Source organism: Arvicanthis niloticus, chromosome 7, assembly GCF_011762505.2.
Source record: "Arvicanthis niloticus isolate mArvNil1 chromosome 7, mArvNil1.pat.X, whole genome shotgun sequence".
In the NCBI taxonomy this organism is placed as follows: Eukaryota; Metazoa; Chordata; class Mammalia; order Rodentia; family Muridae; genus Arvicanthis; species Arvicanthis niloticus.
Window position 1 is genome coordinate 8851530 of NC_047664.1, and position 25137 is coordinate 8876666.

At 43.2% G+C, this 25137-nt stretch overlaps 1 protein-coding gene across 3 annotated transcripts in view; it reads right to left on the bottom strand.

Moving 5' to 3' along the window:
* Positions 1–8533: 8533 nt before the first annotated feature.
* The window catches only part of Tmod2 (tropomodulin 2), a 44526-nt gene continuing 27922 nt past the window's right edge, over positions 8534–25137 (bottom strand). For 2 of the 3 annotated variants that reach the window (XM_034508987.2, XM_034508988.3), the window contains exons 6-10: positions 25002–25132; positions 20675–20782; positions 16354–16497; positions 14274–14418; positions 8534–11837 (exon numbers count right to left, since the gene is read on the bottom strand). In XM_034508987.2, the coding sequence (XP_034364878.1) occupies positions 11803–11837; positions 14274–14418; positions 16354–16497; positions 20675–20782; positions 25002–25132 (563 nt within the window). In that variant the 3' untranslated portion in view covers positions 8534–11802. The remainder of the gene's footprint in view (positions 11838–14273; positions 14419–16353; positions 16498–20674; positions 20783–25001; positions 25133–25137) is intronic. The other variant, XM_076937886.1, reaches the window with a different exon arrangement.

A 25137-nucleotide genomic window follows, 5' to 3' on the forward strand; every position in this document is an offset into this window, starting at 1 on the left:
CGGGGCCTGGAGCTGGCCCCTGTTCCCATTTCCCTGATTATGGGAAAGGGTATTACCTTGTGCGTCTTGTTTAGACCTACAATCACTAGCCCAATGCCTTCCACCTTTGCAAATTGGGCAGAGCCCAGGCTGTTTTCTGGGCTGTCTCTGGCTTAACTCATTTTCTACTTTGCAATCTCTTGCAAAGTGTCCAGGCTTACCACATTTAAAACATGCCTTTCTGTCTTTACTTGCCAAAAAATCTCTTACTGATTTTCCTTGCATGGCAGCCGACATAGCTAAGCCCTGTTGGTAAGAAGGACCTATGTCAGAACAGAGTCTGATATACCTCGTAAGGTCTGTCTTTTTCCTATAAGGTCTAATGGCCGCTTGGCAGGCAGGATTAGCATTTTCATATGCAAGTTGTTTCACATAATCTACACCTGCCTCTGTATTACCAAAAATCCTTCCTGCTGTTGTCATTAATCGATGAACAAAGTCAGAAGATCGCTCATCAGGCCCTTGCCTGACTGTTGTTAAAGATGCACCAGGGTCTCCCTTTACCAGAAGTTTACACCAAGCCTTCATGGCTGCATTTTGAATTTGAGCAAATAAACCTGGGTCATATTGCATCTGGTTATCACTAGAAGCAAATTGTCCTTCTCCTACTAAGGCATCAAAGGACCAACCATTGCCTGCCTGAATGTTTCTACTAGCTGTCTCTTTGCAATTCTCATGATACTCTGATTTCCAAATTAAATAGTCTCCACCAGTAAGAACTGCTCGCTAACGTATTCCAATCACTAGGAGTTAGCCACTCCTCTGTGGCAGAGTCTAAAATTGCAAGAGTAAAAGGAGCAGTGGCACCGTATTGAGATACTGCATTTTTTAATTCCTTAATAATTTGAAAATTAAAACCTGTGTGATGTTTCCAAGCAACTCCTTGATTGTCTCTAGTCTCGGATACAGGGAAAGCCTCAGCCTTTCCCTCCTCTGGCTGATTTGTGGCTAATCATAAGCTAGGTGATAGGGACTGCCTTTGGATTCCTGGTTGAGGAATGCAAGGAGCCAGGGGATTTTCACAGTTTACCTCTTGAGACATCTTTCCTGTCTTTAATTTTTGTAGCTGATTAATTAAGTCCTGATACTCTTTTTCTAACTCTATTTGTTGTTTAAGAACAGATATTTTTTCCTGTAACTCCCTTATGGGATCTATAACCACCATCTCCATTGGGGGAGCACTTGGAGGTGGAGGTGCATAGGGAGGGGGCATTTCAGCGTCATAAAATTTGACTTCCTCTTTCTCTTGGTCAGCACAATCTGTCTCTGACAAATTGTCATCAATCTTTGGTTGTATTTTGGATTCTAACTTACGCTTCCTTTTATTTTGAACAAAAAAGACAGCATTCAAGAACAAAAGCAGAAAATTAACACATGTGAGCAGCAAATAGCAAAACCAAAACAGAGAGTTGGATTCAGGTTGACTAATCTCTTGTCCCATTTCCTTACCTTTCTCAACGAGGCAGATTCCTGGGACAATCGACAGATCCTTCTTCCAGTAAAGTCCGTCACTGGGTCTCTCGTTCTTGCTGCCCCACGTTCGGGCACCAAAATAATGTTGGGGACCGCACTAGCCCCACGTTGGGGCGGCCAAAAAATGTCTCGGCCTGAGCAAAATGTTGAAGCCTGGGCCGACCCACGTTTGGGCGGCCACTGTATCCCGGCCCAAGCTGCTGCTCCGGTCTGCAGGTCGGGGTTCAGCAAGAGCGAGGGTGAGGGCAGATTCTACCTAATGTCTGATGTGTATGAATCTCTCTCTCTCGTCTGATGTCTGGTTCTGTCTTCTATAGTCTGATTCTAAGCCACGCCTCTAAGTTACAGCTTTAATCATGCCCTTAGGTCTTGTCTCTAACTCTGATCTCTATACTTCTAAGTCATACTCTTAAGTCACACACCTTTAATCTCACACACCTTTAATCTCACGAGCCTTTAATCTCAAGGTATCTAAACCAAGATTATCAGAGTGTGCTCAGCTGTTGTAGGCTATTGTAATCCAAGTCTCATGTCAGGGTATATGGCTCAAGATGGCTGCAAAGCTGATAGCTGCTTTCTGCTAAAAGTCGGCCCCCAACAGGAAACAGCTTCTCTCATGTACTTGAGCAGTTTTTAAGGAGACAGTTTTCAAGACAGCTGTGAAAATTTGAACTGTAGACCAAAAACTAGGAGAAAGGATTTCATTCTGGGGCTTTGGAGTTGGGTGAAGTAGAGGGAGGTAGAAATCAGGGGGACATCAGCACCACAGCTGGGATGCACATGTTTATGGAAAGGTTTCCAGAAAACTCTTTGGCCTGAAATGCCCCTTTCCGTCACCCTATGTCTACTTGCTAAGTGATTCCTCATGTTTTACCACACAACTCAAATGCCGTTCATCACTCCCGTTCCTCCAATAGCAACAGCTGAAACTGACTTTCCCCAGGTCAATTTCAAGCAGGGGCTCTATCATGGCTCTTCTAGAGGTGCAGCTAATACTGATTTCTGCAAACGCCAGAGGACCAAGAACCAAAATCTTTCTCCAGCTGGCTGTTACAAGCCATTATTATATTGGATATTACAGTTTTCTGACATTTGCTTGGGCTTGACAAACTTGAGTTTCCAAAATATATAGAGCTGCCTTCCTACCTTTGTATGTGTCAAGCCAAGGACCCATGTGCTTTCCTTCCATCATCCATTGTCTAGACCAGCTGTATTCAATCACTTATTCATCTGGTCCTCACTGAGGCCCTGGGCATAAGGAATACTTGCTAGAGACTATAGGCATCTGGTTTTCATGTTTCTCTTTATTAGCATACAAAATAATGAGTTTCTAGGAAGGTTGGGAAAGAAGGAAGACAGGGTATGGACTACCATTTCCTTTAGTTCTAGAAAAGGGCTGAAATATCAAACAGTCCAGAAGAGAGGGGACATCTCCTTAACAAAGTCCAAACACAGAGATCTCCAAGTCAAGGGGTCAACGAAGGGTTGAGTGCTGAATCCAAAAGCTAGTGTCTAGAACACAGCAAATACAGACAAATCTAGCCACAGATTCACAGGGACAATGTTTCATGTGGCTCAGACTGGCCTCAAACTCACTGTGTAGCTAAGAATAACCTTGAGCCCCTAATTTCTTCCTTCTCTCTCCTGAATGTCAGGCTGACAGGTACACACCATCACACGGGGTTTTATGTGGTGCTAAGGATAGAACCCAAGGCTTCCTCCGATCTACCAACCAAACTACATCCCTAGCCCCTGAAAAGGAAAATTCTTTAAGCAAAACAATAAAGCAATGTATTTTCTCATGGAGGTGTGCAACTGCAAATATAGAAACTAGATCTTGGCTCTCTCTGTTTCTCAGACTGTCACCAGCCTAAACAATGAAATTTAGGAGTCACTAGACTGAGACAGAACTCAGCAAGTTTGGTTTCCCTGCTATTCCAGGTCAAATCTTTATTCAGAAATTTGATTTAGTGTTAGCTGTCATGGGTATACATAGCTACATATAATTCTCTGTATTCCTGCATTCAATTATTCTAACAAACTTCAACTGTGTAACCACAAGTGAACCTTTTGGTTTCGATGTTTCCATTTATCCTCTGTGTACATCGGTTGTATACTTTGTCTTCTTTGTATTAAGTTGTCATTATTCTGTTTTCAAATGTTCTTATGTAAAGTAAGAACATAGTGCCAGACATTTATTTTGAAGAGATACTCTGTCTTAGAGTAGCCAGGAACCAGACATTCACATTTTAAGTTAAGTTTATTGACCCCCCCCCCCTTTTTACATTTTAATTTACAACCTTTATTCCAGACACAAGTGAACACATGACATCTTTGAAAGCAGAAAGATCTTGGTTAATTACAACAGTTTCTATTTAGCTTAACATTAGCTCTGGGTGGCTAATTCCAAAGGGCCCAAAATTGCACCCTTTTGGGCCAATGGGGTTCTTTATTATGAGGATAAAATTAGTTTTCACAAGATGTTCAACTTCACATTTAAAAGGCAAGTTAGTCTTTAAATTCCTAGTGAATTAACCAATCATCTAGCTTTGCTCAAAATATCAAATGAAAAATAAAGCCTTGTGGCTTTTCAGTGTCTGCTCAAGTAAACAAATGTTACCAATAAAGTTTACAAGTTTACAAGAATATTATGTCCCTTAGTCTTCAACACAATATAGGTAACAATACACATAAGGTCACACTTGACAGGCATAGAACTGGTAAGCCATTATGACTGGTGGCATGCAAGAATTTTACATTTTTTATGTGCAATGAAAAATGCTGCTTGTTTTCTGAAAAACATGAAACAAGATTAAGATAAAGGCTCACTTAAAATGTAAATATGCTTTTTCACGTACATAGTTTTGGTCTTAAAAAGAAAGTAGTAGAGATACAAATTATTTTTATTTATGTCTTTATTTTAAAATTTAAGACAAAGTCTTGTGTATCTCAGGCTGGTCTTGAATTTGCTATACTGTGGAGGATGACCTTGAACTTCTGACACTGCTTCTGCACCTCCCAAGTGCTGGGATTATATGTGGACACTATCATGCCTGGCTTAGAATAATTTAAATGAAGATTGTCATGGCTGACATTTGGTACTAAAGTAAAATCACTCAGGAAGTGTACTTTTTATCCATCTCCTTTCTCTGCTTGGCCAATTTCTGCCTACCCACATCTAGATGGTGTCCACAGAAGTTTAAATCCTGGGCCAGTTTGTTGTAGCACATAGTGCACCTTTGATTGTCTCCTGGTATGCAATCATGCAAATACACAGACACAAAATATAAACCTAACAAAAAAACCCATCCTGGTCACTTTCTTTGTATTTCTTCCCCTCCTTTCCCTCTGATTCTAAGGAGAAAAATATTAGATATGTTAAAAATATCCTTTCTGTTTTTGAGGGATGCATCCCAAGATCTTTAAAGTTTTTTATGTTGTAGTGCTAAGAACTGAACCCACACTCCAGGAAATGCTCTGCCACTGAGCTACCGTCTCAGCCCTGAAGTAGCGTTTCTGATGATGCTCCTCCAAAGCTACTCTGAAGTTATCCAACGCTGCTGGAAAGGACCAAGCAGCTGTCTGCAGAATGTTCCTGGAGAGAGCTGGAGCTGGTGTGGATGCATTATCCACCCGCGTTCAGAATCACGGGCTTGCAACGTTTGCGATCTAGAAGGGACTTTAGAGAATACACTGTTTTATAGATGAAAGGAACATAAAACAGATGGAGAACCTTGCCCAAGGTCACATACAGCTGGCATCCAAATCAGTATGATTAAATGTGTGTGTGTGTGTATCTATATATCTCATGTGGTTGTAAACAAAGTATATTTCTTGTAGGGCCAGAGGACAACACAGTACAGGCAACATTAATTAAGCATCTACTATGTACAAGGCACCTTATTAGATGATACCATGGATACAAGGACTGATGAGACATCATCTCTGTGAGGCCAGGCTCCAGTGCTTTTCTTGGCCAAAATAAAGAACTGACTAGGGCTGAGTTGCTGGTGATGGGTAGCTGCAGCCCCAGAGAGCTTTCTCGCTTCTGGTGCCAGCGGTGGCACCCAGTACACAGATGCTAGGCATGAAAATTCTTGGAGCCCCAAAGAGATGTTCTCCAAGGTTGCCAGCAACACCTTTATTGCCTAGCCTCCATCTCCCTTAGAGATGACAGGAAGGCAGTAGCGCTCTTGCCTGAATTCTTAGTAACTGTTTGAGTTCCCCCTCTTAGGGCTAGTATCTACAAGGACTGTGACCACTTCCCAAGGAGCTTTTTAATTTCACTAATTTTTAATGTAGTCCAGGCTGGTCTCAAATTCACTATGTAGCCAAGGATGAGTTTGAGCTGTTGCTCCTCCTGCCTCCACCTTTTGAGTGATAAGATTACAGGCTAGTGCTACTAACTAGATAACACCCACTTTATCTGTCCAGTACTGGGGATCAAATCCAAGACTTTGTGTATACTGGGCAAGCATACTGCCTTACTGAGTTACTCCCCAGCCCTTTATAAAGTGGGTCAAAATGACCCAGGAAAAATGACCTATCATTTGTATCATGAAATATACCACCCACTGCCCTGTCAACCACCTCTCATCTCTATGTAAAGTATAGTAATTCTAGTCCCTTACACCACAACCACACTTCTTGCACTACTCCAAAAAGATGAACCATTGGTCAGAAGAAAACAGATTCAGGTTCAGTGGGAAACATTAATGAGCTGACTAAAGCCATCTACTTCTACACAGAGCTTTCCAGTTTCTCTGCTGTTTGTATCCAGTCATCTGATGGTATTTTCTCACTACAACTCTGTGAGGTAGTTAGTGAAGATATTGTTCCCATTTAATAGCTGGGGAGCTTGAGGCTCGGGAGAGCAAGTGGCTTCCCCAAAGTCACCCAGCTAAGAAAGTGTGGAGTCAAGTGTTTACGTCACTTGATTCCATTTCTGCTGCTGGTCCTCCATATAGTCTATAATTGGCAGGCAATTAAATGAATCGCCCATGATCATACACCTGCTAAGTGTTGGTAACGGGATTACGATTTAGCCTCCAAATCCGTTGGTATGGTACCCGTTCACCATACCAACCAGCTGAGCCAGTGTGCTCCGAATGACTGCCACAAGACACAGCCAACCAAGCCTGGTTGGCTGGTTCCTCTTTTCTGCCCATGGCTTCATGCCCTCCCCTTCACCCTCTCCAAGCCAACAGTGTGTTCTAGATAGGCATAACCTCTGATTCAAGTACAGTTTCTAGAAGAGCACCCAGGATACAGACTTAAAATTTGCAACCCTTTGTGCACGATCTACTGATGGTTCAGTTGTTGCTGTCAGGCTGAAGAGCAAGCAGTTAGGAGTAAGCAGAACTGTAGGCTGCCATTAAACTAATTTAAATATTAAGTACCCAGCCCTTTCCCTTTGTAGGGATCTTGAGTCACTGTGTCAAGTACAGTCAGATCTAGAACTGGGGAACGAGGAAAGAATGAACACTGAGGTTCTGGGCTCTTTTCTCTGGCCAGTTCCAAAAGGCTGCTCTGTGATTTACCCAGTGGAACTACCCTGATATTTACAATGTTTTCATACTTTTACTTTATGTGCATCTCAGTCTTTTAAGTGAGAACAGAGTAGCAGGGTGTGGGAACTGAAACATAAGCGACTACTCCTCAGTAGCTACCTTCTGAAAAGGCAATCTGTCATCCCAGCCCTAAAACACATGTAAACTTCTCAGTCCAGAATTCTTCTGTCTCTTGCCTCCTTCAAAGTATCAAGGAGAGCGCAAAAATACTTCTCAGCCATGACAAATGAAGTCTGTTCAAACACTTTTCCTCACTCTCCAGGACTGTCTGAGCATGAGAGCCTGCTAATGCTTTCACACCAAGTCTACGCTTTGTGCATGAGAAATGTCTTGTGGCAGTTATTCAGAAGGCAGTGGCTTCCATAATGCTGGTGTGACCCCGCCCCCAGGGGCCACATCTCCATATGGAAGAGAGAAGCAGCTGTTCATGGTCTGGTATACCAGTCTTCCTTTAAGAAAGCTGGCACTAAGAGTACAGGCACTGTGATTTTTTTTTTTTTTTTTTTTTTTTTGAGCTTTAACATGGGAATGAGCTTCTACTGAATGATGAGCTGTGTGCAGAAAGATGGGTGAGCAGCACCTGCCCCTCCAGGCATGTGATTCTCTAACCTGGGCCCCCAACAACCCTGAGAGGGGCAAGGGAAACATGGTCCCGTCAATCCATGGTCCACATGCAGCCAAATACGTCACAAGAGTATTTGGTGATCACTATGTACAAAATGTCTATATACAGCGTGTCCTACAGAGATGGAAGAAGGGCGCTAATTGACGTTCATACGTATGAAATGAGTCACACGTCAGGCATATAGGAAGATCTCATAGGGAATAATCCAGTGAATCCCCAAGAGTCATCCTCCACACAACTGTGAAATGTGGTGGTGGGTGACAGAAACTGCAGACTCCGGGGTGATTTCCCATGAACCCAGGTCTGCAGCAGCTCTAAAGGGGGAGGGGAAGTGGAGCTGGGGAGAGAGCCTCCCCTTCAATCAGTTGTCCAGATGTAGCCAAATACCTAGTTAGATATCTGACAACACACACACACACACACACACACACACACACACACTAGCTAGCTAGCTAGCAAAACAGATACTTATAAAATAATTTACATATATTATGTCTCATCAGCATGAAATTAATGGTCCACTTTGGGCAGGTGGGAGGTGGTCTTCATCTAATTAAATGATTTGATAGATTCCCCAAGATGTATACTTTATCTTCTAGTAGTTACCTTCAAAATGTAAATGATGATGGAAATGTCACTTTATATGCTACTTAAAAATCCATAATGATAAAACAGCTGATTGGTAATAAATAATCTTATAAATTCATTTTATAAGCTAAAACCAGCATGATTTTAAAAATAACATTCTACAATCTTGCTTTAATAGTATTAATAACTCATTGTAAAAAGGAATAGCCATGATCTAAATCTGATTTTTTTTTCTTGCTTTTTGCCAGGGTGTGTCAACAACTGTAGCCCACTCTCCACAATATGGGGCTGCAGACAATAATCTGCAGGGTCAGGGTTTCTTAGGAATGAAGGCAAGGGAGTGAATGAAAAAAGGAGAAAGGAGCTTGTTAAGGACTCTGCTCTTAAAGAAGTCTGTGGCTGAGAGAGAGGAAAGGTACTTAGCATCCTTCCTTTGGCAACAGAGTAACCAAAAATTCTGATTAAAATACATTCTACACATTTCACCCAGGTATAGCTGATGACTGCTTATCAGCCAACAATCTAGAGGGAAGAAAGGAGCCAGCTTCTTACAGGTTGCTAATTCCCAAGGATTCTTCTCACCATGGCCAAGAAGTTAACACTGACAAAGCAGGGGAAGACCTGTGCCATAGCACATCACAGTGGTATTTATGCCCTATAGGCACAACACACGTAAATAACCGAAAGAACACAGTTTGCCTTTACTATAATCGACTTAACTGTAAGTACATGTCGCTCACCGTGTTTTGGTTGAGGGAGGGTGCGCTGGGGTCTCAGGTAGCAGGCTGGCTTCATACTTCCTGTGCGGCCAACACTGACCTTGCTTCTACTCCAAGTGCTAGGATCACTGGGGTGTGTTACCACCCCTTAATTTTTAGTAGGGCTATTTTGAGCAATAATTCAAAGAATTCCCGGAAATGGATCAAACCAGCAAACCTGTACAAACTGGCTCCAATACCACATCCAAGTGAGAAGGAAGGAAAAATCAGATTAAGCAATAAGACAAAAAAAAAATACGTTTGCAGATTGACAGGAAGATAAAGTATTAAGCTGAAGGACTTGGGAGTGACTCAGAACAATGTCAGAATACTCTACTCATTATGTCCGAACAGCATAAAATGAGCCAAGGAAATGAGATGTGTCAGAGAATTTTTGCTTTGGCTGTGGGTATTTATAGCACAGTAAGTGTCCAGTTTCTTCCTCCAAGTGTCCAGTTGTTTTTTTTTTTCCAAGGCCCCTGACTCCAAGTGCTTTCTAGTCTGTTAGTTTCCCATCATCTTTACAGGACTTAGAGCAGTGGTTTGCAACCTTCTTACTGCTTTGAAGCCAGTTCCTCATGTTGTGGTGACCCCCAACCGTAAAATTATCTCATTGCTGCTTCATGACTGTAATTTTACTACTGTTCCGAATCGTAATGTAAATATCTGTGTTTTCCAGTGATCTTAAGTGGCTCCCATGAAAGAGTTATTCAACCTCCAAAGGGATTGTGACCCACAGGTTGAGAACCACTGACTTAGAGACAGAGAGAAGAAGGGGAATAAGAGGGATGCTGTGCAAAGAAAGGAGAGGGCAAGAAGGACAAGAAACCCAACGACAGCTATCTTCATTGTCAACTTGGTGGGATTTGGAATCACCTAAGGTGTTACCAGGGAAGTTTAACCAGGGAGAGAGGACTCACCCTGAATGTGGGGAGCACCATCCTGTAGGCTGGAGTTCCAGACTAAATAAAAAGGGGGAAAAGGAAAGAGTAGGTTGAGCCTCAGCATTAATCTCTCTCTGCTTCCTGTCTGTGACTGCAGTGTGACAACTGCCTCATGCCCCTGCTGCCATTCTTCCCTGCCACAGTAGGTGACACCCTAAAACTGTGAGCCAAAATGAGCCCCTTTTTCCTTACATTCGTTTTTGTCAGGTATTTAGTCACAGCAGTGAGAAGGGCAGCTAACACAGGTACCTTACAGTGGCTGGCATGAGCTGGTATCTATGACAGGAGAGAAAAATGATTTCTTTGTGCCCAAAATTTCCATCATTTGGTACCTTAAGTTTGCATCACACTGTCCAGTTGTTATACTTAGAAATAATCACTTCACGATCACTTCTGTTGTGTCCTCATGGGCTTTGTCTTTGAGGTGACAAATATCTGAGCAACTGACAATTTATTTTAACCTAATGTCTGCAAATGTCTGGATTTACTGTGACATATGACAAAAGTCAACACTTGATTTTAAGCCAAGAGGCAAAGAAACAATTGCACGTGAGAAAAAATCTACATAACTAACCACAATGCCCATAATTTATCGGGTGATCTGGTTATGCTAAAGATGAATCAATAACTGCTTTTAAAATTTGTCAAACTCATTTAATTCATTGTCAAACTCATTATGTATCAGAAACTTTGATTAAGGTGACATATCTTTTAAATCTATTTTTAATCATGTGTATGTATTTTAGGGGCATGTGTGGATGTCCTCAGAAGCTGTAGGTATCACATTCCCCGGAGATGGAGTTGTACACTATTGTTAGCTGCTTGACACAGGTGCTGAAACTGAACTCTGGCCCTCTGGGAAAATAGCAAGCACTCTTAACTGCTGAGCCATTTCCCTAGCCCCTAAGGTGCTGTTATTGTTATTTTATTTGGGAATGTGCCATTTTGAAATTTTCTTTTAGTAAAAATTTCCCATCATACCTGGAAAGTCTTTCAACGGCTTTAAACATAATTACCTATTAGAGAATCAGTTTAAATATAATTTGGGTTGGAGATGTAGCTCAAGAGTAGAGTGCTTGCCTAGCATGCACAGGGCCCTGGATACAGTTCCCAGGACCACATACCTAAACACATATGTTGAATTCATGTTTAATAGTCAGTAAAGGTAAGTGTGTGAATTATTAATATACTCTCAGGGTACTAAACAGTCGCTTTGCTAGTGCTATGTTAAAGTGCTTTCTAAGGAGGACCCCACTGACCGCCTATCAGTTGGGCATGTGCATGTAGAGACACTTTTTTATCCTGGAATTAACGGAGAATTTGTGAAAGATTGGCAGTACTTAACTTCTTATGTGGTCCGTAGCACACACTTCTCCTGTACTCAGCCTAGCTCAAAGCAATGCATGTAAACAGAGACAGGCCTCCACTATGTAGTAAGCTACAAACACATGCTACATGCCAAGTCCCTTCCCATGACTAAAAAAACGTTCATGTAAGAAAGCAAGACAATATGAAAGTGGCTAAGATCATCTCTAGTGTTGTCACTGTCTAAGATCTGTATCTATCATCTTACTTGTGCAAGCCGCCAGGTGTGTCCAGGAGCGAGGCCAACTGCTACACATATTTCAGAACCTCAGATAAATAAGTAGCGCTAGCAAGGAATAACGTAAAATTATGACGGATATGCTTAACGGAAACGAACAGCCTTGGATAAAATGGTCCCGTGGAGAAGAGGAAGATTTGGGGTGTTTTTTTTTTTTTTTTGGATGGCCGCACAGTGAGACTTCACCTCTTTGAGTGGAAGTTTACCTCCTGTCTCCTTCAACTCTCTTCTTGCGAACTAGGTAGAAGAGAGAGAGAAAAATTGAAAAAGACAAACAGAAGAAAAGGATATTCTCTAAAATCACTCTAGAGAAGAGTCCTCAACCTTCCTAATGCTGTGACCCTTTAACACAGTTCCTCCTGTTGTGCTGACCCCAACCATAAAATTATTTCATTGCTACTTCATAACTGTAATTTGGCTACTGTTATGAATCGTAAGTAAATATCTGATATCGTCTGATATGCGGGGTATGTGATATGTGACCCCTGTGGGGGCTGTGACCCACAGGTTGAGAACCACTGTTCTAGAGGATCCCACAAAGCTCCATGCCACACACCTGAGGGTATAAATCATCTTAAACTCCAACATTCATGCCAATAAATGGAACCAGCAAGAATAATCTGGCATGTGGAGGAATTTACATTTAAATAAAGCTGTGTCTGGTAACTTGAATGTGAGAACTTCTCCATGTGTCCATAGAGTAATCAGGCAAGGAGAGACCACAGAGTAGTGAAGTGTTAAATATTGTCATGGGAATTTACATGCAGGGCATCCTCTTGTCTTCTGTGCAGTTCAGTCACCAACCGGCCTTTGTGAAGTCCCCAGGTGAACATAGCTACGCCCAGCATCTCTGATTGTAGCTGGGAGATCGAGCATCTATAAACAGAAGTTCTGGTTCTCTAAAGCTCATTCTGTTCGAAAACTCTCAAGTCCTAAATGTGGTGGAGTACACCAGTAATCACAGTACTCTGGAGGCTGAGGCAGGACAACCAAGGATTGGAAGCCAGCCTGGGCTACATAGTTGAATTCCAGGAAAGCTTCAGATATACAGCATGATTCTGTCTCAAAACAAACGAACAAATGAACTTCTAAATATTGGTCTTAAGGGAAAAAAAAAGTGGTTTCAGACCACAGGCAAAATCAGAGATTGAGGTTCCTTCAAACCAGTACTGGGAATGAATCAAAGACACTGTCAAGATTGCCTGATTTGGGGGCTGGAGAGATGGCTCGGTCCATAAGAGCACTTGTTCTTCTTGCAGAGGACCTGGATTTAATTCCCAGCACCCACACAACTGCTCATAACCAGCCATAGCTCTAGTTGCAGGAGAACTGATGCTCCCTCTGAACTCCGAGGCACCAAACATGTACATGGTGCACAGATATACATGCAAATTAAACATTCATATACATAAAATTAAAAAAACTCAAACAAAAAGATTGCCTGATTCCATCCTTCTCTCCCCTCCTCTGACATAGTCTTACCATGTAGCCTAGGCTGGTTGTCAACCAAGATATTCCTATGTTAACCTCTTAAATGATGGAATTATGGGCACACACCATCACACTTGACTGACTCCCTGTTTCTAAAATCCCTTTTCTTCTCTTTTCACTTCCTGGGCTGCAGGCTCTTTTGGTTGATAGAATGGGGTATGGAAGCTACCTGAATTTGGCCAATTGATACCTTGTCTGAAGTCCTCTCTACCTCCATATTTTCAGTAGCCCAAGCTGTAGGATATGACAAAGGAGATGCCCACAGTGGCTGTTCCTGGGCATGGGACTTATTGTCAATACTTCCAGAGTCTTGCGTTGCCTGCTTTTTGCTTTCTGGATTGCTCAGAACCAGACCTTACAGGCTTTATTTCCTAGGTATCTTCTGGCTGTCTCCATCCTTTCCCAAAGCCTCCTGCTGGGTCATGGGTTTTACTCACTCTCAGTACTCTGTGGGTAAGTACAGCCTTATGTCCTGCCAGTGTCTCTCTTTCTCCCTTGTCCAAGGTCTGGTATACTTCCCAAACCTCAAACAAGGGACTCAAGCCTGCTGCTGCCTGACTGCCAAGTGGACTCGGCCAGTCCTAGACGTCCCTTTGCGATGCCACTCCAGGTAGGTGAGACGTCTCCAGATCAAGCCTTCCCATCCTGTTCCACTCCTCCAACACTGTGACTGACCTCCTTTTCACTGTGACATGACCCATCTCATCCTAACAGAAGAAACTGTGGCTCCTTGGCAAATTGTAACAGCACAGGAAGGTAAAGAGAGGCCTGGCTGAAACGCTCCATGAGACTTTAACCTGTGTCACGTAGCTCTGTCAGTTCAGTTGGCACACAAAGTACACAAGTATTCATGTGACCACAGTTAAGCCTAAGTATTGAAGAAAGCACCATCAGAACCCAAACACAAGGAACCTGGGATTGCTATGCCCTTGTCTACAGAGAGTACCATCGATATGGAAGGGGGGGGGGCAAGTCAAGGAAATCAAGCAGAGCTAAGCTAGATTAGAGCTCTCCTAAGATAACACTGCATTGCAGCCTTGAAGACCAGAGGATTGCCATGACTACCTAGTAATGCCACAAAGCCCAGTGGCATGGTGTCTAAGATGCTGCCTCTGGAGTGGGAAGGTGAATGTTCCCAGTGCTTGTCCTACTTGTCACCAGCACAGATCACATCTGCCTTACCCAGGTCATTATTTTTTGTGATGGCAGCTGCCACTCTTGTCCGTGGACCTTGCTTGGTAAACTGGTACCCAAACTTGAGAATCCTTGAGTTCTCCTCCAGCATCTGGGCGATCTCCATCTCCACAGCTGTTCCCAACTGCTGCCTCTGGTTGTGGGTGCACACATGAGATAAACAAGAAGGGAAAGGAAGGAAACAGTTACTTATAGGTGAAAACTACATGGCTACCTCCAGGGAGGGAGGGAGGGAGGGAGGGAGGGAGGGAGGGAGGGAGAGAGAGAGAGAGAGAGAGAGAGACAGAGAGAGAGAGAGAGAGAGACACACACAGAGAGACACAGAGAGACACAGAGAGAGAATGAGAAAGCCACCTGAGATGTTTCTTTCCATGCAATCACTGAATCTGGCTCTTTGTCTAAAACCAAAATATAGACAGACACTGGAAAGTGAAAAACAAAACCAACCAACCACAGCAATAACATCAGGAAATTGGGCTGGGGAGATGTTCAGATTCTGTGCAAGCATGAGGATCTGAATTTGGATCCCCAGCGCCCATGATAAAATTCAGGCATAGGACATAAACCTAGAGCTCCATAGCTGGGTGCAGAGACAGGTAAATTCCTGGAAGTCACTGGTCAACTAGTCTAGCCAACCAGCGAGTTCCAGGTCCAGTGGCAGACTGTGTTTAAAAAGTAAAACTAAGGCAGAGTGTGACAAGACACCTGGCATCAGCCTCTGCCTCCACATGCACACACATGTATTCACACACTCATATGAACATATACATAAGCAAAACAAAACAAAAGCAAATAAAAAATAACAACAAATACTCCAATGGCAAACAAGAAACTCTTTCTGAAGAAGAGCTGAGCTGGGTGTAAGGCTATAATTGCAGTACTTGGGAGACTGAGGCATGAAGATCTTTAGTCCAAAGCTAACCTAGGCTAACCAATGAAACTGTCTCAAAAACAAACCCATGAGACAAAACCAACAAAAATAAAGAGAAGGCAGGGCTGGAGAGATGGCTCAGCAGTTAAGAGCATTGACTGTTCTTCCAGACGTCCTGAGTTCAATTCCCAGCAACCACATGGTGGCTCACAACCATCTGCAATGGGATCCAATGCCCTTTTCTGATGGGTCTGAAGAGAGTAACAGTGTACTCACATACATAAAATAGATAAATTAATTTAAAAAATAAAGAGAAGGCAATTCCTGAGGAATTTAAGCAAGACTAATATCTGTGCTTCCAAGTCAGTCAGTGCTAATGGGATTAAAACAGGGAGTTTCTTAAGTGGAGGGAAAGTCCTACAGCCATCAATCCAGCTGCTTAATTTTCCACCCTGAGACCCATACCCCAAATAAACAAAGATCTAGGCTGGAGAGATAGCTTAGCAGTTAATAACACCTGCTGTTCTTCCAGAAGACCTGTTTTTGATTCCCACACAAACATTATGCAGTTTTCAACCTCCTGCAACCCCAGAATCAGATGTCTCTGACCACTGACTTCTGGTACACACACACACACACACACACACACACACACACACACACACACCATTATAAAAATACTGTCCATTGACTTGCTGTGAAGTTTGTTTAAGGACATGGTCTGGGGCTGGGGACAATACTTGTCAGTAAAGTGCTTGTTATAATAGCATGAGGATATGAGTTTGATCCCCAGGACCCACATTTAAAAAGCTGCTATGTTGGTGAGTGTTTGTAATCCCAACACTGGGGAGGCAGAAATAAGGGGGTCCTTGGGGCTGACCAGCCAATCTGTCCCCCAGAAAGGATGGTGAGCATCTAAAAACAAGGTAGCTGAGGTTGTCCTCTGATCTTTGCATTCACACACACACACACACACACACACACACACACAGTGTGTGTGTGAGAGAGAGGAGGGGGGAGAGACAGAGACAGAGAGACAGAGAGCCCATGTGTTCCATGGCCCAGAAACAAGATTCATAGGAAAGCCAGGAGATCCCTTCAAGTCCACACCGAGCTTTGAGCTTAGGCCTACTCCCTGTGGAGACTCCACTCCTGCTGTCTAAGACAAAAGCCAGCTTTGCCCCACCCTCTCTGTACCTGGTTGTCAATCTTGATCTCCGTCAAGGTGTCATTCTCCCGCAGTGCCTCCACCAGGGCCAGGATTCCAGTGCCAGTGATAAAATTGGATTCTATGTTTAGACTTTTCAAGGTCTTGTTGACTTTCAGCATCTCTGCAAAGGCCTTAGTGTACAAAAATAGTCATTAGGGTTTCTAAACATGAGCATCTCTCTCCCAAATAAAAGAAAGAGATTGTTTTTATAGCACTTAAAGAAAACATTTGTTAAGTCATTTTTTTTTTTAAATCTCTAAGTAAAATTAAAATCTTGAACTACAATTAAGAACTAACATAGTGCCAGGCAGTGGTGGCACATGCCTGTAATCTCAGCACTCGGGACGCAGAGGCAGGCAGATCTCTGAGTAGGCCAGCCTGGTCTACAGAGTGAGTTCCAGGACAGATAGGGCTACAGAGAGAAACCCTGTCTCAAAAAACAAAACAAAGAAACAAACAAACCCCCAAACCAAAAAAAAACAACAACAACCAACAAACCAAACCAAACCAAACCAAACCAAACCAAACCAAACCAAACCAAACCAAAGCAAACCAAACCAAACAAAATAGCTTAGCAGAAGCTGGAGAGATCAGAGTGCTCAGCAGTTAAGAATGCTGACTGTTCTTCTGGAGGATCTGGATTTGATTGCCAGCATCCAGATGGTGTGTTTGACTGCTTGGTCTCTCTTATTTTTAATTTTATGTTTTAAATATATGTGTGTTTTGCCTGCATGTTTGTCTGTGTATCATGTGTGTGCCTGATCCAGCAGAGACCAGAAGAGGGTGCTGGGTCATGTGGAACTGGAGGGTCAGACAGTTGTGAGCACCGTGTAGGTGCTGGGAACAAAAACTGGGGAAGAACAGCCAGTTCTCTTAAACAATGAGCTATCTCTCTAGCCTGTGTGTGTGTGTGTGTGTGTGTGTGTGTATGTGTGTGTGTGTGTGAAAATAGACTCTGAGGTAGCCCAGGCTGTCCTTGAACTTGCTTTGTAACTGAGGCTGGCCATAAAGTGTTGATCTTCCTGTTTGTACCCTCAAGAGTTGAGACTATATATTCTCTAAAAGAACACGCTTTAATAATAGTCTAAAGGTGTTTCAGTCTGAACAAAGTTTTAAAAATACACAGATAACTGGGGCTTGGAGGGATGGTTCAGTGGTTCAGAGCGCTTGCTGCTCAATCATGAAGACAATTGTCCAGATCCCAGCACTGAGAGGCTCACAGACACCTCTAAGTCTAGCTTCAAGGGATCCAACACCTTCTTTTGGCTTCCATGAGCACCCCACACTTACATATGCATATATTCACACAGACACATACCTATAGAGGCACACACACATATAGATCTCATTCACACACACACAAATATAGTATATTTTGGCCCCACACAGATGAACATGAACAGGATCTCTAAGACTGAGACCTGGCCTTCTGTCCTCAAGTGCATGAACAGTTGAGATTGGTAGCCACTTTAATTAAAGTCATAAAGACAATAAGTGGAAGAATGAGAAGCAAATTGCCCATACTGATTGCTTCTAGGGAGCCCTAAACTATCTTAATGGCAGTTAAAACAGGAAGAAGGAAGAGAAGGAATTCCACAGGAGACTAGGCAGGTTTTTCAACCTCTGCATGGCTAAGATCTGGGCCTGGAGATTTCTTTGCCGTAGGTGTCCCGATGGCAGCCTCTCTGGCTTCTGAAACCTTACAAATATCAGTAGCATTTGTCCTCACCATAACCCCAAGCATCTCCAGCCACTGCCATTGTGCCCTGGGAGCAAAAGAGCTCTTGAGCTGAGCATCACTGGGGCAGAACAAAAATCCTGTGTATCGACAGGTGTTAGAATGGAAAGCTCGGGGACACAGGCTGATGGGATGGCACACTATGCAGTTCAAGGGACATTTATTCAATAGTTGTTTTTCATTGTTGTTTGTTAGTTTTGAGACAAGATAGATTAGGCTGGCCTTGAACTCAGGTTTTCACCTGCTTCTGTTTCCCAAGTGATGGGATTAGAGGCATAGGCCTTCATGCTCTGTTTAATAGTTAATCTTAAAATTAAATGTACACAATTTAATCAGAGCATGGGATGGGAGTACAGCAAGCCTTGTCTTATAGGACACACCAAGCTTTGGCATTAACTTTTGGTCCCAGAATAAAGAAACTTCAGAGCAACTAGTTCTTTATAACAACTTGCACAACCTCCTGGCAGGCAGTCAAGATCGTGCTGTTTTATCTTAAACTTGAGAGAACACTTTTTATCAAACGTTATGAAATGGAGCCTATGCGGCCAAACATAACTTGGAGTTATTACACCCAAGTTCACTTCGGTTCAGCAAATATCTGAGCATCTATTCCATGTGCTGGGATAGTAGTGTCAGAAAGACATAGAGGTGGTTCCTTCAATGGTATATAAATGACTAGAGTAGAAATACATGTCTCAAGAAAAGATTTGCTTTCTGCACTCTATGGGATTATACAAAATTATAATTTCCTGGGGCTAGAAAGATGGCTCAGCAGTTCAGAGCACATGCTCTTGGAGAAGACCCAAGTTCAATTCCCAGCACCCACATCAGGCAACTCACAACCACCTGTAACTCCAGCTCCAGGAGTCCACAGACCCTCTCTGGACTTCAAGGACACCAGAACTCTCATAAACATGCATACACACACACACACACACACACACACACACACACACACACAAACTTTAATTAAAAATTAAAATATATCTTTTAAATTTAACAAACAGAACCCAACATACATAGCTTCACTGCTAACCAAGTGGTAGCCACAAGAAATGTAGCTACTAAGTCTTTGAATACCAGCTAGTTTAAACTGATGTACTATAAATATAAAACATTCCATGGGTTTCAAAGATTCAATATGAATAAAAGAATGTAGAATACCTTATTCTTAGTTATATTTACATGCCCAGACATATCTATATATACTTTCATTTTTTAAACTTTATTTTTATTTTATATATATGGGTGTTTGCCTGAAAGTATGTCTATGCTCCATTCATGTGAGGTGCCCAAGAATGCCAGAAGAGAACATCAGATTCCCTGGAGCCAGAGTAACAAGCACTTGTGAGTTGTGTGAAATGGGTACTTTGAGTCAACTCAGGTCCTCTGGTAAAGCTGCAGGCACTCTTAACTGCTGAGCCATCTCTCCTGCCTAAGACTGTTACTTTAAAACAACTATCATGCCAGGACCTTTGTTTTTCTAGTTTGATTTGAGAGTGAGTGGCTGGTTTTGTGAATTCTCAGGTTGATTCCCAGGGACCCTAACAACCACAGGGCTGTGTGTGTAAATGTAGCATAATGGAACCAGAAAGACCTGGTGGTGACTCTCGGCTCTGTCATTACTTGCCACACCTGGGATAATCTAGCCTCTCATGTTACTGCGACAACTAACAACAGCACATACTTGGAGCACTAAGGGATGACTGGCTGAGGTAAGCACTCAAAGCTTAGCGCTCAGAGCTGCATTCACTGAGTCCCCCAGGAGAGTGGCTTGTAATAAGAAAAGCAGATAAGAGGAAGTGGTGATGGCTAAGGCAGTGACAGTATTTACTTAGGCTGAGTAGCTTTCTTGTTTGGCTAGATTACCCCAAATGCAGAAAAGGACAAGGGTTTTGGTTATTATTTTTCTTTCCATACTCGACTTAACTGAATGTCAAAGGAAACTTTTCACTATTTTTTGCTTGTTTAAAGTATGCTTGGCATACTAACGCACATAAAGACTAAGATAAAACACACTCTGACGTTTTTATATGTGCCAAGTAAGTTTGGGGGGGGGGCGGGTCATAACATCTAATGACTGTTACAGAAAGTTACTGGAGGAGGAAAATTTCAGAATGGTTTTTCTCAACACAGAACAAACTCTAAATATTTATTTAGTTAAATGCCAAGACACTTGTCTTGTTCTTATTCAGAAAGTACAGCGCTGACAAGAATTCACTTAAGTCAATGTGTTTGCAGTGTAGGTTCTCAGCCTGTGCCCGGGGACCGTAACTTTGTTAGATTAAGTTGACCAGATCTAAGACTTTCAATTGATAAAATAAATTATTGAGGAACGGTGGTTTCATCTCTGAAATTTCAGCACTAGGCAAGCCGAGGCAGGAGGATTACTGGGAATGCAAGGTCACTCCAAGATACATAGTGAGTTCAAAACCCAGGCCGCGCACAACAAAACCCTATCTCAAAACAACTAAAAGCTAAGCCAGCTAACTTTAAACAATAAGAAAAACCTAAAAATAAAGCCTCCAGGGAATGAAATGACTTCATATCGTATGTCAAGTCTCACTTACAAGGGCCACAGGGTCATTGCTACGGGTTGCAGCCAGGCTGAACTTCTTCACGTGGGTGTTGGTCTCCAGAGCCTTTGCAAATTCCTTCAGGGTTGGAATTGGAATGTTCTAAGCATAGAAGACAGGGTTAGTTATAAACCATCCCCACTGTACTGGGACTCACTCTCAATTGTTTTCATGTCTGATTGGACCCAGGGGCTCACATGGACTAATAAGCGTGTGTTCTGCATCATCAGCAAGCCCCTGCAACTTCTCACTATCACCTGCATTCAGATGGCTGATTACATAGCCTCGGTTTAATGCTTTTTTAAGCCATTTAACTAAGCTATTTTGAGTGGATAGCACCTCCTAGTGCCCAGTAGGGGAATGTAACTCAAAAGTTTTTTTTTTTTTTTTCTTCTGTCCTATATTTTAGGGCAGGCTAACAACCATGGTCTCTCACACACATTCCCTTAAGATATGCTTTTCTCCTTGGCCTGAAAACTCCTGTTTTTTTTTTCTCCACCTCTGAAGAGCTGCCTGAATAATTTCCTCTTTGGTTTATGAGTTATCCTAGGCAGCTTCAAATTTTTCCTTTCCTATAGTTCCATCACCGTTTGGGGCTTACCACACTATGCTGCCAACATGTGGTTAGTGTCTGTCTCTCACTATAACATTTCTAAGTGAAGACTGGATAGATCTTAACCGGGTCTCCTGGAATCCAGGCTGGCTTCAGTCTGGCCTCAAGTTCACTACGTTGCCAAAGCTCCCTTGAACTCAGGGTGATGCCCTGCTTCCACCTCTACAAGGCAGAGGTCTCTCCAAAGAGAGGTCTCTTGTACACGGCCACATGGAAGTGCCATGTTGGCAGTGGATCCCTTGGACACAGGTATGAGCTAACACACTTGTTAGTATTCCTTTCTTTTTATTTGTACATTAATTGTATTTTATGAGTGTTTTCCATGCATGGATGTATATGTGGACTCTTATAAATTGTATGCACAAATCACCCATTGCTGTAGCAGTAAGCGGTAAGCAGCAAGGGGCAGCAATGGATATGAGCTGGTTGCGGGGTGGCTAAGCTGAACGAGCACAGCAACTTAATCTCCTCAGTTCTCACTGAGCAAATGAAACAATGAATTGTAAGTAGCCACTGATATGACACACAATTCACACTCAATCAAAACAATATAATTGGGGCTGGAGAGATGGCTCATCAGTGAACAGCGCTTGCTACCCTTGCAGAGAACCTGAGTTCAGTTCCCAGCATCCACGTTGGGTGGCTCCCAATGGCCTGTAATTCCAGTTCCAGGATCCAATACCCTTCTTGGCCTTCACGGGCAACTTCACTCGTGTGTACATATCCGTGTAAGACACCTATACACAGTTAAAAACAGGAGGGATCGTGTCGGGGTGAAGGATGGAGAGAAAGAGTATGGGGAGGGATAACTGGAATTGGGGGCAACGTGGAAACTTCGTACAGTGGAAACGTCCTATGAGGGTGACTGTGATGGTTTGTATATGCTTGGCTCAGGGAGTGGCACTATTAGAGGGTGTGGTCCTGTTGAAGTAGGTGTGGCCTTGATGGAGTAGGTGTGTCACTGTGGTTGTGGGCTTTAAGACCCTCATCCTAGCTGCCTGGAAGCCAGTATTCTGCTAGCAGCCTTCAGATAAAGATGTAGAACTCGGCCGGCCAGTGGTGGCACACACCTTTAATCTCAGCACTTGGGAGGCAGAGGTAGGCGGATTTCTGAGTTCGAGGCCAGCCTGGTCTACAGAGTGAGTTCCAGGACAGCCAAGGCTATACAAAAAAAACCCTGTCTCGAAAAACCAAAAAAAAAAAAAAAAAGTAGAACTCTCAGCTCCTCCTGCACCATGTCTGCCTGGATGCTGCCATGTTCCTGCCTTGATGATAATGGACTGAACTTCTAAACCTGTAAGCTACCCCCAATTAAATGTTGTTTTTATAAGAGTTGCCTTGGTCATGTTCACAGTTCACGGTTGTCTGTTTACAGCAGTAAAACCCTAACTGTGACCCTAGCAAGGAGGCTACAGAGCCGGAACCAGCCATCTATAACCAGACAAGGCTTGCAATGGTGGGACTTGGACACCAATTCAGCCACAAACCTTCAACCTGTTACAAACTGTCCTGCCTGAAAGATATGTTGGGGCAAAGGTGGCTCAAAGCTTGTGGGCGTGGCCAACTAATGGTTGTTCTAACTTGAGGCCCACACCAGGGGAGGGAGGCCATGCCTAAAATTGCCTAGATGGCTGGGAACTGGAAGCTGGATGGTCCAGATCTAGGGTAGAACCAACCATGACTGGAAAAAAAAAAAAAAGCAAGCCAATAAAATGATTTCTAATGATATTCTGCTGTACTCAGATCACTGCCTAGCTCAACCTTTATCAGAGAGGTGAGAGGCCTCCTCTGGCAGCTGATGGGCGCAGATGCAGATACAGAGACCCCCAGTCAAACATTAGGCAGAGCTTAGGAGACCCCACAGAAGAGAGGGAGGACAGACAGTAGGAGCCAGAGGGGGCCACGGCACCAGGAGAACACAACCTACAGAATCAACTAAGCAGAGCTACCTGACTCTGTGTCAGGCCCTCTCAGCTGATAACCCTGGAGGAGTGCTCTTTTCTGAAAGGAAACGGAGAAGCAGTGGATCTGGGAGGAGCAAAGGGAAGGGAGCCTGCACTCAGGATAAATTGTTTGAGAAAAGAATAAATAAAAAGAGAGAGGGGAAAAACTCATTAGAAATAATATTAAACGCTAGAGATCAGCTCAGTAAGAACCAACAAACCAAACCTATCTGAAGGCACATGCCTAGTACCTAATCTGTAGGGAGGTAGAGGCTGGAGGCTGGAGACTTTGAAATCAGCCTTGTTTACAAATTGAGTTTGAAGAGTTTGAAGCCAGTCGTGGCCACATAGCGAAACCTTGTCTCAAACTAGCCAACCAAGTCATCAACCAGCCAACTGAAGAGCATGAATAAGTTAGGCCATAGGCAATTCATATGTATTCATGCACCTCTTGTCTCCTTCTCTTCCTTCAAATAGCACGATGTCAAAAAGCGGTCCATGAACAAAGCTGCGTGATTTCTGAGACCCTGTGAGAGAGCTCCAAGTAAACAAGACCAGGGTCTTGCAATCACTGTTCCTTTATAACATGGATTGTTCTTGGAATGTGCTTTTGTGCCTCTTCCAGGTGGAGCAGTTAGGAGTGAGCCTACTTTAAATTATTCATTACAAGCAGCTACTATTATTTATTTATATGCTTTTATGGAAACAAGTGTATTTTGCCAGGTGCTTCTTGTTCTTGTGACTCTATACGTCACTCAGGTGACCCTTCTTAGCTCTTAGAGTATAAACTGTCCGATGCACTGAATAAAGTTGGCTGCTGCATAAGACTTCTGTCTACCTTATTATTAGGTTCCCACCACTGCTAACTAGAGTGGCAACAGCAAGGCTTATCACCAAAAAGAACAAGGTGGGAATGACAATGACAGTCTTGTGACTTTAGACACCAGATCATGGAAAAATACTGTGTGTGTCATGAGGTGGGGCATGTACGTGTAGTATGGGTATGAAGAGAGGCCAGAAGTGTTGGATCCCCTGGATCTGGGGTTACAGGTGGTTGTGAGGCACCTGATGTCGGTACAGAGAACTGAACCCGAGTACTCTGCAAGGAAAGCAATTACTTCTAACCACCGAGCCTTTGGCTTCTTGACCTTTTTCACTCCGGGGTCACTATCTTTGGGAAGAGCCAGATGTGGTTATGTAAGAACACTCAGGCAGCCCCAAAGAGTAGCCCATGTGGTGGGAAAGTGAGGTCTCTTGCCCACAGCTGCACGGGTGTGCCATCTTAGAAGTGGATCCTTTGGATACCTTAGTCTTGACTGCCAGCTGCACTAGAGTCTCACTTGAAAGTCTGTGCCAACTACCCTTCTAAGTTACTCTGACATTCCTGATACTTGAAACTGTGTGAGGGGGCTGGGGAGACAGCTAAGAGGTAGAGTGCTGTAACACACACACACACACACACACACACACAGAGAGAGAGAGAGAGAGAGAGAGAGAGAGAAGAAAAGAAAAATGAAAAGAAAAGAAAAGAAAAGTTGATGTGGTTATTCAGCATTGGGTGAAATATTCTTTGTTTGGCTGAGTTATATGAATCTTTTCAAAAAGTTCTAGAAATTACTCTTCTTATGGACCCATTTCTTTTGACTAGATTATTCTGTCTAAAATCAGTGACTTGAAAGGACTGCAGGCCAGTGTAAAAGCAGGCAGGCAGTGATGTCCAGCTCTGTGATCCAGGCTAAGCCAGGAGGTCCTGGAAGTGACCGACCTTAATGTTGTTGAGGTTGACCTCCTGCAGGCTAGGGTCGTTGGCCTTCATCTGCTGCAGGCTTGCTTCCACATTTGTGGGGTTTGGTGGCTCCTCAAATACTGGCTTGGCCTTTTCACCTTTGACGACATCTAAA